The 13,909-nt window shown below is 48.9% G+C and overlaps 1 protein-coding gene across 1 annotated transcript in view; it reads right to left on the bottom strand.

Moving 5' to 3' along the window:
* Mettl2a (methyltransferase like 2A) overlaps positions 1–13,449 on the bottom strand; it is a 16,107-nt gene extending 2,658 nt beyond the window's left edge. The window contains exons 1-7 of the mRNA XM_004630002.2: positions 13,322–13,449; positions 13,096–13,187; positions 12,156–12,505; positions 11,219–11,268; positions 5,812–5,872; positions 3,871–4,010; positions 1,804–1,910 (exon numbers count right to left, since the gene is read on the bottom strand). Coding sequence (XP_004630059.1) covers positions 1,804–1,910; positions 3,871–4,010; positions 5,812–5,872; positions 11,219–11,268; positions 12,156–12,505; positions 13,096–13,187; positions 13,322–13,431 — 910 coding nt within the window. The 5' untranslated portion in view covers positions 13,432–13,449. The remainder of the gene's footprint in view (positions 1–1,803; positions 1,911–3,870; positions 4,011–5,811; positions 5,873–11,218; positions 11,269–12,155; positions 12,506–13,095; positions 13,188–13,321) is intronic.
* Between the last annotated feature and the right edge of the window lie 460 nt (positions 13,450–13,909).

Here is a 13,909-nt window from a genome sequence, read left to right as displayed (position 1 = left end):
GCGCTTATTCCACTGAGCCATCTCCCCGGCAGCTACAGTAGGTATGTTTAAAGCACACCTCTATTCAGAGGCATTAACTGTGCTTCCAAGATTTTGCTTAAACATATATATTATGTGCCTCAAATCAAAAAAATGTTGAATGACTCTCCTAAGATCTGTTGGACTGAACAACACCAGGGTGCTTAAAAAAAGGCCAAGGCTGAGTGAGATAACTTGGACACATATGTAAATGCTAGCTTGTTTCTTTGGTGTGAGAAACTGAAGTGTAACATGAGGACCAAAATGTGTACCAGGTCTTGTGAAATAGGAAGAAAATAACAGGGAAGGGGAAGTAGGGAGGGAGGGGACAGGTAAAGGAAAGAAAGAAATTGAGAAAATAAAGGAAAATATGGCTACAGCTTTTGTAAATAAGGACTAAAAGGAGGGTAGGGAAATGGGAAAAATATATTATGTATGGGTACAAACTCCTATTTGATCCTTATGTACACCTAAAATGTACCAATAAATGGTAATTAATTAAAAATAGCTGGCATGGTGGCGCACACCTGTCATCCAAGCCCTTGGGAGGCTGAGGCAGGAGGATCCTTGTTAGGCTGAGGTTGGGCTGGACCCTTTAAGCAAGTTCGAGGCCAGCCTCCACACACAGTGAGACCCTTGGGCCATTACTGGGGCAGATATGTAATCCCAGCACACTGGGTTAGTGGGACGATCTCCAATTTGAGCTTAGCCTAAGCTACTTGGCGAGGTGCTGTCTCAAAATAAAACAACATAAAAAGGGCTGGGCATGCAGGTCAATGTGAAGGCTGTGAGTTCAAACCCCAGGATAGAAGCAGGGACAGAAAAGCCACAGCAATTTTATATCTCCACCAGAAATGGAGAGACATACCTCTCTCTGAACTCATCAGCGGAAGTGGAGAACAGCCTCTCTCTGTCTTCACTGAAGCTTTACTGGCCACTTACTTTCTCCTCTGTGAACTTTTTTTGGTGGGGGGTTCCCTGGGCTGTCCCTGGCCACGTCTGTGACAAGCCTCGGGTAAGCCAGTAATCTCTGCCAAAGCACCGACACTCTCTTCAATCTGTCACTCATCTTTCAATTTGTTCTTCCCTGCTGGGGACTGAAGCTAGAGCTTTACCCACCGTCTTCACACTGTTTACTTACTTAGATCGCAGGGAGTTACTGAGAGCCTTGTGCATGCCAGGCAGCTGGTCTACCTCTAAGTGCACCCTGCCTTTTGTCATACTACATGGCATCTTTTGTCATACTACATCTAATATTACTTATGTAACCAAATGCCTTTCTGAAAATAGTACTTCTAAAGGTAACTGTCTTCCCTTGCTGTAGTCTTTTTCCACTGACCTGAATGCTGACAGCAAAACCATCACTGACTACTGTGGCAGAATACTTTTTTTTTGCAGAACCAGGGATTGAACTCAGGCCCTTGCGCTTGCCAGGGAAGCGCTTATTTCATTTAGCAGGGGCCAGGGAGATGGCTCCGTAGAATAAGCGTTTGCCTGGCAAGCACAAGGGCCTGAGTTCAATCCCTGGTTCCACCAAAAAAAAAAAAAAAAAAAATTTATTTGGTACAGGGTCTTGCTATGCAGCTCAGCTACTCAGCTCAGACTTGTAGTGATCCTCCTGTCTCAGCCTCCCCAGTGCTGGGATTGCAGGCATGAGCCACCATGCCCAGTTTTGGGGCTGGCACAGCAGTGGTACCGGCATAGCACGTGGTACCGGGGATCGTGCCCTTGCTGTTGCCAGGCAGGTGCTTAGACCGTTCAGCTATCTTGCCAGCCCCAGAGTACCTTTTTTAAAACGGAGCTGGGCCATGTCATAACGGCCATAATCTCGTAGAAGCATCATCCCTCCAGACTTCAGAAGCCTGCTCAGCCTGTTTATAGCTTTCTGCATCCTGTGGAAAAGCACAGAAGATTAGGTTTCCACAGGTACAGGAAGCCCAGTTCAGTGGAGCACAGGCCCCCCCCCGCCCTAAAACCAAAGGACTCTCTTAACTGCCTCACCCACCCTGAAACCGCAGCCCTCTGGCCTCCTATAGCTGGACCGGCCCAGGGGCTGTCTGCTCTGGGAACACTGTTAGGACTCCGGCTGGTGTCCTCTGGCCGTGCGACCACAACTGCCGTGGTGTGGGGAGCCCGACCCTGCAGTATGCGGCCTGCCAGCGACTCACCCGCTGCCCCACTAGACCCGAACTCTCCACGCACATGAAGGTAGTGTGCTTTCCCCACGTGCGTGGCCCACAACGCGCTGCTTGCACACTGTGCAAGGCCTAAGAACTACAGGACCGAATAATTACAGAATAGAGCTTAGAAATCAAGTCCGGATGGATAAGCCTTCTCTTTAGAAGTTATTTCAATATTCTTCACAGTGAGAGAAGAATATACACAGCAGTCTTCAAAAATCATGCCATGGCACCGCGTGGTCACACATCTGGGAGCGCACACACGGCAAACCCGCAGAGGTATTTCAGAGCGGCGTAACACCGTTGGGTTGGGCGACTGTTATTCTCAAGGAAGAGTGGGCTGGAGAACTAGGTCAAAAAGCTCACGCTCGGCACTGCAGAGCCAGGAGCGAGTCCGTGTCACTTCAGCCACGGGATCTCACTTGCTGACACCTGCATACCTGATGCCTAGCTCCAGTTAGTGCAGGGCCTTTGACCCCGACACTCACAAAGCAGACAGCTGGGTTTCTGCCTGCTGGGGACAGGGCTTCACCATCCAGGCTAGTCTCAAACTCGTGTTAAAACTCCTGCCTGAGTAGAGGTCTGAGGTCTCTAGAAACTACACTAACCCTAGAGCTGGCGTGTGCTGTGTAGACCGCTGGTGCCTGTCAAGCTGTTTGTCCAGCTCACTTCAGCAGTGTCGAGCGCTGGGCCGATGGTGCCTGCCTCTCCCTGGCCTGCCGCCTTGAGACGGCATCAAGACTGCTGCACACGAGGGCTGAGGTTTGCCTTTCTTTTATAAAAAGAGGTGAGGTGTCTTTACACCATTCAGGCTGGCCGGCTGCAGACTTCCAGCCTCAGCTTCCTCCCTGGCTACAACTAGCCTGTGCCGGCGCACCTTGGTGTGTGTGTGGTGGGAATTGAACCCAGGGCTCCCCCCAGTACGCAAGCCCTCTCAGTGAACTGTGCTTCAGGTCCCTGCACAGGTTTCCAGGCTGTCATCTAAGGTTCTCCATTTGACTCTTTTCATCCAAACCCGATTGTGTGGAATTCTGTACTGTCTTTTTTGGGGGGTGGGGGGTTCTGCCATGCAGTCCACCTTGGCCTTGAGCTATCCTCTTGCCTCAGCTTCTCAAGTGCTGGGACTACAGGGGTGCGCCCCCACACCCAGCTTATACTCAGTTTCTGAAAAACCTAAGCTTTAGAACACCCTAGTTGAACTCCTGTGTAAGTTCTGTACTGTTAATAAGCTTGCTTTATTTCAAGTACTTAAAAAGACCAACAACCAGACTGTGGTCCCCACAGCTTGGAACAGCAGGCTTCTGGAAGTCACATCTCCTAAATTACAGACTGCTCTTCTACCACAGTCATGAAGAGACTCATGCCTGCAGGGAATGGAAACCTAAGGCAGATAACCGGCCACACACCGCTAGTCCTGGCTTGCTCCTGTCAGCAGAACAGAAGGCAGGCACTTTTTTTGTGTGGCTGGTTCAGCCCGCCCCAGAGGTGGGGCTGGTGTGGCAAGGGGTACCAGGGATCACACAGAAGTCCCTGCGCTTGCCTGGCGGGCACTTTAGTCTGCTGAGCTAGCTCGCTGGCCCAAAGGCAGCGCCCTGAAGTTAGGCCCCTTACTCCACGGTCTCCGACTGAAGGCCTGTCTTCTGGGGCACTAGTTAGGGAACATAAGGCGTACTTGTTCGGAACAACGGCTGAAAGAACAAATATGAGCACGACAACATCAATGCTGTTCTCAGGCACCGGGTAAGGCTGGTCCTCGTCACAGAGGTCATGAACGAAGGCGAAGCAGCGAGCCGGGTCATACTCCGAGCTTGTCTGCAGGTGAAGAGACGTGAGTCAGGAGGTGGAGACACACCCTGGAGAAGTTTCTCTTGCTTAAACATCACCACCTGCTCCCCCTCTAGCAGAGGAACCTACTTCTAGTCACCAGAGCACAAGCATTCCCAGGGGGCCTCTGGGGTAAGAAGCGGAGCAGCCCAGGGAGAACCGCGTGCAATCTAAGTGTGCTTTCAAAAGCAAGTACTCTACGTCCTTTTAATTTTATTCCTGCCATTCTCATCTATGAAATAAGACCTGAGGGTTGGAGAATGACCAGGAAAGCAAACGACCAGCAAAATAAAACTCTGCAGGGGCGAAGACAAACTTTATTTATTTATTAGGCGGAACCAGGGATTGAACTCAGGTCCTTGCACTTGCAAGGGAAGCTCTTATTCTATGAGCCATCTCCCCGGCCCCAACAAACTATATTTAAAAAGCATGATTTAAGACAACTCCTAGGGCTGGGGTGATAGCTTAGTAGAATAAGTGCTTGCCTGGCAAGTGTAAGGTCCTGAGTTCAATTCCCGGTACCGCAAAAAAAAAAAAAAAAAAAGACAACTCCTAACTAGAGTATCACACAGACAGATTTCTTCAGGAAAATCCAATTTTCTAGACACAAAAGTTAACTTAAACTTTTTAAACTATACAATTGAGGTAAACATGGCATTCATCTGGTCTCTTGTTTTGTCCGGGTTTTTTATACAGGATGTTGCTACAGAACTCAGGCTGCCTTGAACTTACTACATAGCCCAGGTGGGCTGGTGGCAATCCTCCTGCCTCAGCCTCCTGAGTGCTGGGACTACAGGCGCATGCCATGACATCCAGCCACTCCTCAGGTCTTGAGCTACAACAGTAATTCAGACAGACAGAACTACCAACCCCTGAGCTCCTGTACTAGAAGCAGCATGAATTACGTAAAGCACGCCCCGCTTCTCACTGGCTAGAGGACAGTAGAGCAAGGCAGTCCTAGCCAGACTCCGGGGACGTTGCAATGGGTCAGTCTTGCTGGGACTACAAGAGGGGCTTATACAGGAGCAAGCATGTCAGGGTCTAACGCAAATGCAAAAAGAACAAATGGGTGCCTGGCGGTGGGGTGGTCAGCACCTCGGGCTCCATTTGAGGGAGCTGCGACAGGAGGGGGAGCACCGTCTTACTTCCCACTCCTTTCCTTGGTATGTGATACCGTTTCAGGCCCGGGCTATACACTGTACCTTTCACGTCTATGAATTCTGTTTATCTACATGTTTCTTTATCGCAGCTTACCCCTGACTGAACATTTCCTTTATTATTATTATGATATTTTATTTATTTTTGGCGGAACCGAGGATTGAACTCAGACCCTTGCGCTTCCCAGAGAAGCACTTATTCTACTGAGCCATCTCCGCGGCCCTCCTTTATTATTTTTTTAGGCCAGGTCTTGCTATGCAGTTCAGGCTGGCCTTGAATTCTTGGTGATCGCCCTGCCTCAGCCTGCGCCACCATGCCCAAGCTCAGTCTTTTGAGTCTGGGTTTCACTAAGTGGCTAAGTCGCTTAGGCTGCCTCAGCTCCCAGGATTATAGGCGTGCATCTCCATCCATGTTCAGAAGAACCATCACGCTTCAGGCCTTAAAATCTTAATTGTGGACAAGTCAAGAACCGAACACAGAGGTCTGCAGTTGAGTGTGCGGCTCTTTCTCCCCCTTGCTTTGGTGAATCTTTTTCTTCCAGGGGACAATACAACAACATAGTGACTTTGGCTTTTAGGTGACCACTCTTTCCTCTAACTAGTAAAATTACTGGTAGGAGCCGTATACTTACCTGGACTAGCTCTACAGCTGTGGAGGAAAAATCACAACAATAAACAAAGAGGCCTGGGTCACTGAAATGGGCAGAAAAAGAACAGAACAGTTAGGTTACAAACTGGACAGTCTCTTCATTGTGTAGTAGTCAAAATGCCACACGGCAAAAATAGTGTATCATTCAGTCAAAGATACTGTTTACGGGGCGGGGAGATGGCTCAGTGGAATAAGCGCTTCCCTGGCAAGCGCAAAGGCCTGAGTTCAATCCCTGGTTCTGAAAAAAAAAAAAAAAAAAAAAAAAAGATACTGTTTACAACACAATATCTGTATCTACCTATTCTTTTATTTACTTCTTAATCTTTTTTTGTGGAACCAGGGTTTGAACTCAGGCTTGTGCTTGCCAGGCAAGCAGTTATTCTACTGAGCCATCTCTCCAAGCTCCTATTTTTTAAAAAACATATTATATTTTGGTTAAACTTTTTAAAATTTGGGCCCGGGAGATAGAAAGCACAGAGATCTAAGTGCCTGCTTAGGCAAACGCAGGACAGGATTGGATCCCCTGTACCAAAGGCTGCCAGACCTGCCTCCGGGGACCCTGAGGGAGTCACGAGGCTGGGTGTGGTGACACATGCCTGTAATCCCAGCGTTGGGGAGACTGAGACAGGAGGGTCATTACCAGTCTATGTAGCAGTGAGACACTGTATCAAATAAATAAACTACATCCATCTTTTTTTGTTGTTGGTGGTACCAGGGATGGAACTCAGGACCTTGTGCATGCCAGGCAGGTGCTTATGCCATTGAGCTATCTCCCTGGTCCTCAAACGAGTAAGATTAAAAAAAAAAAAACAAAAAACAAAAACCTCTTAAAATCTACATCTTTGTTTAGGTCCCACAGATATATTTACTATAATACTAGTTTTATAAAATAACGATTTTCAAAGTAACCTTTTGTCCACTGACATCTACTTTGCCTTCAAATCTGGGTGTGGTGGCGCATGCCTGTAATCCTAGCATTCCAGAAGGCTGAGGCAGGAGGACCACTGCTAGCTGAGAGCAGCCTGGGCTACACAGTGAGCTGAAGGCCAGTGTGAACTGCTTAGTTGAGCCCAGCCTCAAAAAGACCAAATAAACAAACAGCCACATTGCTGGTCTTCTCCCCGAGCTACTGTGGCTTCTTCTCCACACTAGGAAGCCAGCTGCGTGTACGTGAGCCACCTCACAGTGGTGTGAGAGGACTGATGGCCTCTTTCTCTAGGACAAATAACTCGACACTCAAAACTAAGGAAAGGTTTCTTTAGTTTCAGTCCGTGCTCAGCTGGCTCAAAGGCAGTCAGCAACCTTCTATGGAAGTGGCAAAAAGCAGAGCAAAGGGGGGCGCAGCAGCTCAGGCAGCCGGCCAGCCTGTCCCCTCCTTACAGTCTAGAGCAAAGTACCCGCACCAGGCAGGTGCAGCACCCACGCCCACTACATGCACACCGATGGATGCCACCTGGGTTCTGGGGAGGCCAGGGAACACACAGGACCCCAGGGCCTGCTTTTCTTGTTATCCTTAATGCGTAGCCCCAGTCTTAGCACAGACAGCAATATACAAAATATAATCGGGCTAACTTTTTTTTTTTTAATTTTATTTATTTGTGTGTGTGTGTGGCCAGCTCAACCCACCAGGGGGCGGGGCTGGCTGGCATGTGGTGCTGGGGGATTGAAGCGCGGTCCCTGTGCTTTAGCTGAGCTTGTTCTAAGTAGGTGCTTTAGACCACTGAGCCATCTCACCAGCCCAATCAGGCTAACTTTTAAACTGGATGAAACATGTTTATTTAGAATACATCAAAATATAAAACCACTGTAACTCCGGAATTTTTAAAAATGTATTTGGGTGTTATAGGGTCTCACTATGCAGCTCAGACTCACAGCGATCCTCCTGTTTTCAGCCTCCCCAGCACTGGGATTACAGGCGTGCACCACTACGCCTAGACTCTGTGCTTGCCTAAGCAGGTGCTTCAGTCCACTGAGCTATCTTCGCTGGCCCTAGAATTGATTATTTAAAAAATGTCAGGAACTTCTGACGGAAAGTAACCATTAAGTTAACAAAAGAAACTTAGAAAGGTTGGAATGACTGTAGTTATAATTATATTAATTAGAGAAGTTTTCTAGGTTTCTGAACTATAACCTGAAGGAAACAATCAAATAGAAATGATAGAGCTTTTTGAGAAGGTAGTCAGAGAAAGACAGTGTGTGACCAGTTTATTGAGACATACTTCCTAGGATAAAAGCCTACCTAAGGCTTTGAAAGTTGGTAAACAAAACAAAATCAATTCACAGACAGTAGAAAGCCTGCAGTCAACTCCAAGCCAGTAAATTACATCAGCAGTGAATACTAGGAAGGTGTTGGACACAGTAATCTTACTTAAATGACACAAACTAGGGAACTACAAAGTGAGCTTGCAAATCCAGTTCTGTTCTCTGGATCAGCTTGTTCATTTATAAGATGGGCTGACATTCTATGTTCTGAATTCTTTATTGAGTTATAAATTTCTGTGGCTCTACTAAAAATTCAGTTGTTGTGGTAGTATGGGAATTTCATGGGTTCAAACCCCAGCACTACAAAAAACTAGTAACAGGCTAGGAAGCTCTGTAGAACAAGCACTTGCCTGGCAAGTGCAAGGGCCTGAGTTCAATCCCCAGTCCCCCCCCCCCAAAAAAAAAAAGGCACCAGCCAGGAGCTGTGGAGCAGTGGCAGAGCCCTTTCCGGGATGCTTCTTGCCAAGCAGGACACTGGGATCAATTCCCCAGCACCACAAAAGGACAAAGGCACAGTGAAGCTGTGGAAGCTGCCATCCCGACTCATTTTTATCTTCATTAATACTTTTTTTCCCTATGGATAATTCTTTACTTTTTTTGCAGAACTGGCAATTGAACTCAGGCCCTTGCCTGCAAGCGCTAACTCTACTGAGCCATCTCCCCAGTCTCTTTTTTTTTTTTTTTGGCAGAACCGGGGATTGAACTCAGGCCCTTGCACTTGCCAGGAAAGTGCTTATTTTACTGAGCCATCTCCCCAGCCCCTGTAGTGTTTGTGAGATAAAAGTTTACCATGTTTTTTGCTGTGGGGACTTTATATTTTCCCCTGGTTTGTTAAAATATATTAAGGAATTTTATTTTATTTTTATTTATTTAATTTGGTGGATCCAGGGATTGAACTCAGGCTCTTGTGCTTGCCAGGCAAGCGCTTATTCTACTGCACTATCTTCCCGGCCCTTAAGGAATTTTAAAAAATAAAATATACCAAGTAATTGCCAGGCAAGGTAATGCTCTCCTGTTATCTCAGCACAGGGGAGGCTGAGGCAGAAGGATCATTTGGAAGTTGAGCTTACCTCCTGAACAGTATAGGAAGACCCTCTAAGTGTATAGCCTTTAATGTCTCTAGTCTATTTTACTATTTTTTTTTTTTAAATTCTGGTTTCTTTCTTTTTTTTTTTTTTTTTTGGTGGAACCGGGGATTGCACTCAGGCCCTTGTGCTTGCCAGGGAAGCACTTATTCCACTGAGCCATCTCCCCAGCCCCTTATTTTTCTGTATTTTTTTTTAGGGAAGAGTCTACAAGGTGTTCAGGGTCTCACTACTAGATGAGACTTGTGGGCCGGGGAGATAGCTCAGTAGAATAAGCGCTTGCCTGGCAATCGCAAGGGCCTGCGTGCAATCCCTGGTTCTGAAAAAAAAAAAAAAAGTAGAAATGGACTCAGGCCCCAAAACAATGAGGTAAGATAAAAGAGGATAGCCCGAGCCAAGAGGCTGGGGAGGTGAGTGTGGAGGCCAGGTAGGGAAGCTGGAGAAGCCGATGGCCACTTACCCAGTCTCTTTACTTAATACTTTGAGGGGCTGGTGAGATGGCTCAGTGGTCTAAAGCACCTACTTAGAACAACCTGTAGCAAAGCACAGGGACCGCGGTTCAATCCCCCAGCACCACATGCCAGCCAGCCCCGCCCCCTGGTGGGCTGAGCTGGCCACACACACACACACAAATAAATAAAAATTAAAAAAAAAAAAATACTTTGAGACACGATTTCACTAAGTTGCCCAGGTTGGTGCTAAATGTGTAATGTTGGGGTTGGGGAGATAGCTTAGTAGAATAAGTACTTGCCTGACAAGTGCAAGGGCCTGAGTTCAATGCCCAGTTCCGCAAAAAAAAAAAAAGTGTGATATTCCTGCTTCAGCCTGAGTTGCCAGGATTATAAACTTACCTTTTTTTTTTCATTTTATGTACCTGGTACAAGGTCTCACTACATATGTTGGACTCCTAATGATCCTCCTGTTTTCAGCTCCCCAGTGCTGGGATTACAGGTGTGCACCAGCACGCTGGGACTCATTCCCAGCTCAGCATACCCCAGGGAGGGGCAGGGATGGCGCAACATGTCGTACCAGGGATTGAACCCTGGTCCCTGTGCTTGCCAGAGCAGGTGCTTATGCCGCTGAGGTATCTCACTGGCCCATGGGATTACAGATGATGTATCCAAGACCATAATCTTTTTTTTTTTTTTTTTGCAGAACCGGGGATTGAACTCAGATTCTTGCATTTGCCAGTCAAGCGCTTATCCTACTGAGCCATCTCCCCGGCCCCTCAAGACCATAATCTTTGGGGCTGGTGAGATGGCTCAGTGGTCTAAAGCACCTACTTAGAACAAGCTTAGCAACGCACAGGGACCGCGGTTCAATCCCCCAGCACCACATGCCAGCCAGCTCCGCCTCCTGGTGGGCTGAGCTGGCCACACACACACACACACACACACACATAAATAAATAAAATTAAAAAAAAAATGTTTAAAAGACCATAATCTTTGAAGCAAGCCGTATTTCCATTTGCTGTGAAAGACTAAGAATGTACAGCATAGGAAGGATCTTCATGTAGGTCAGCTTTCTGCTGGGTATGATGGAGCATGCTTGTAACCCTAGTAGTCTAGGAAGCTGTGGCAGGGAGATCACAGACTCAAAACCAGCCCAGGCAACTTAGTTACTTAGTAAGACTTCGTCTAAATAAAAAATAAACAAGGGCTGGGGAAATTGCTCGGTGAGGGCCCTGGGTTCAGCCCCCAAGACTGGGGGACTAGGGGAGAAGTCAGCTTTCACAACTTTTATCACAGGAGGAATGGCAGGCTGGCCACTGACTGCTCCTCACAGAGACAGAGGAAAAATAATACTGCAACAGGCTTCATTAATTACTTAATTTTGTCTTTTTCAGACAGGTTCTTGCTATGCAGCTCAAGATGGCCTTGAGCTCACTTTGTACTCCAGATTAGTCTAGAACTTGAAAGGATCCTTCTGCCTCAGCCTCCCCTGGGAATACAGGTGTACACCACCTCACCTGATACAGTAAGTTCTGAAAAAACACAACTCTGTTTTTGTTTTCACATAAACTTGACAACATACTATACTTACTTGTTAGTTTGTAAAATTGGAAAGACAGTGTTTCCCACACCACAACCAACCTGCAGGTACAAAGAAACTATTAATTCTACAACAGACTCTATTACTATTAATTTCCTGATTCTATATAGTCAGTAACCAACAGTAATTAGCCTTATGCAATTATATTAAGGGGAAAATCAGGTTATTTCCTTTTCTGTGCGGTGCTAGGGGCGGGCTCCAGGGCCTCAGGCATGCTAACTAGGCTAACACTGAGCTACAGCTCTTTGTCTTGACCTCAGGGACCCTTACAGACACCACCACAAAAGGGCTTTCCTTCCTTTTTCTTAGACCCTTGCGCTTGCCAGGCAAGCACTTATCTACTGAGCAATCTCCCCAGCCCAAGACAGGGCTTTCAAACCAGAGGAGAGCTGGTCTAGAAAAAACATGGGCTTTTCTTTTCTTTACCTTTTGAGTTGTAACAAATGGCTCTGTGAATTAAATTTTTTTCTTTTTTTCTTTTTCTGTCTTTTTAGAACAGGGTCTCACTAGGCAGTTCAGGCGGCTGCCCTTGAGCTCACTTTGTTGCCCAGACTGGTCTCGAACTCATGGCAATTTTCTGCCTCAGCTTCCCGAGTGCTGGGATGACAGGTGTGTGCTGCCACACCTGGCTTGAGGAAACACTTCCCTACTGAGCTCCTCTTTATAATTATTGAACAAAGAGATCAAGTTGAAAATTTACAAAAGGAGAAGCCTCACAACCCTGTTTTAAACATAGAGCTGGGTGGGATAATAAAAATAGTAACAATTTACTGAGGATTTACTATATACCTGACATTCTTAGCCATTTCATACACATTATCTCCATCTCAGCCATTACAAAGCTGAGGGGCTTGTGCAAGACCACACCAGAGGGGCTGTGTGCAGTGTGACAGTTAACCCCACTACCAGGACAACGAAAGGAGGTTACCTCAAGAATTCGGTAGGTGGCCGAGGATCCAGGCAGCTTGTCAGCACACATTTGCAGGGGGCTTGATTTCTGAGTCTGCCCCTCAGGGGCTGTCTGCGTTTCACATCTCAGGCTGGCTGAGGAACACGAGCGTTGTTCTGTTGTCAAGCCAGGTCCACCCTCAGTGTTTCGGCAGTCAGAGAGCCCACCTTTCTCGGTCTCCAAGAACAGATCCTTCAAGTGATTTTGGTTTGGCCGAGGTGCCAGCTCAGGGAACTCCGTAAAAAGCCAGTGTCTATCCTTGAAAAACCCATTTTCGTGAACTTTGTAGAAGTCATTCCAATATTTATGGGCATTAACCTCATAATCAACTGTAAACGTTTAAAATTTTTATTAGTTAGATCTCAGAAACTTATTTATACCCAATGTCAACTGGCGTGCTGCAAAGACGCAGTAACACCTGTCACTAACGGCTCCGGCCACTAATGTGTAGAAGCTGGCTACTTCAAATCTGGTTCTACGCAGTTGTTTTTCTTTTTTTTTTCAGTGCAACTTTTTTTTTTTTTTTTTTTTTTTAATTTATGTGTATATGTGTGTGTGTGTGTCCAGCTCAGCCCACCAGGGGGCGGGGCTGGCTGGCATGTGGTGCTGGGGGATCGAACCGCGGTCCCTGTGCTTTCCCGAGCTTGTTCTAAGCAGGTGCTTTAGACCACTGAGCCATCTCACCAGCCCTTCAGTGCAACTTTTAAGCGGAGTGTAAATAAGGTAAAAAGCACAGCCTCTAACACGTTCACCCGATGACGCGGTGGCCATCAACAGGACCCAAATTCCACCAGCAGAAAGCAGTCCCTTTCCCCCACACAAGCCCCGCACCCGCCCCGCGGCGCCCGCGCGCCCCACCAAGCCGAAGGGCGCCGCCCCCGCTCGCCCCGGCCGAGGTGCCGCGGTCCGCCCGGCCCACCTTGCTTCTCGGCGCACACGCGCTGGGCGCTGTTCTCCTGCACCTTCCTCTCCGCCGCCGCAGCCTGCTCTTCCGTCCACTCCACGTTGTCCCTGCGAAAACCAAGCGCGCTCAGGGCCCGCTCTCGGCCGGGCGCGGCTGCGGGCGGCGAGAAGGGGCCGGGGCGCAGCGTCCGGGCGGCGGGGCGGCAGGACGAGCGCCGCGGCCCCAGCGGGCGGGCAGTTACCAGGCGTTGTGGTGGAAGACGTGCGACGGGTCACTCAGGAAGCGGCTTCCGAACTGCTCCCTCCTCTGGCCCGGCCCGGCGGGCGCACCCTCAGGGTCCTGGGCAGCCATGCCACCGGAAGCGGAAGCGCCTTCCTCCCGTCTCGCGAGAACTCCGGTCGACCACGCCCCTTCCGGAAGGTGCGGCCTCCGGGCGGAAGGCGGGGCTGTCCGGGGCGGCTTCTGGGCGCCGGCTCCCCGCGCCGCCAGGGCCCGAGCGGGGCGCTCTCTCCCGGCCTTTCGGAAGCGCTCGTCCTGCTACGGCTCCTGTTGCTCGCTGCGTGGCCCAGCCGGGCTCCAGCCCGCCGCCCTGCGGTCTCGGCCCCCCGAGTGCTGGGGTGACCGGCCAGCCGCGCCGCGCGAGGCTGGGGCTGCGGGGGTGCTGGCGCCCGGCCGAGGTCGGGGCTGTGGGCGTCCGCATTGGGGGGATGTGCAATGAATTCGGGCAATCGAGGTTTAGCAGTCAGCTCGGGCCGGGGAGATGGCTCAGGGGAGTGAGCGCGTCCCTGGCAAGCGCGAGGGCCTGAGTTCAATCCCCGGTCCCGCCAAA

This window comes from Octodon degus, unplaced genomic scaffold, assembly GCF_000260255.1.
Source record: "Octodon degus isolate 3935 unplaced genomic scaffold, OctDeg1.0 scaffold00033, whole genome shotgun sequence".
Lineage (NCBI taxonomy): Eukaryota > Metazoa > Chordata > Mammalia > Rodentia > Octodontidae > Octodon > Octodon degus.
This window is presented reverse-complemented; position numbering and strand designations above follow the sequence as displayed.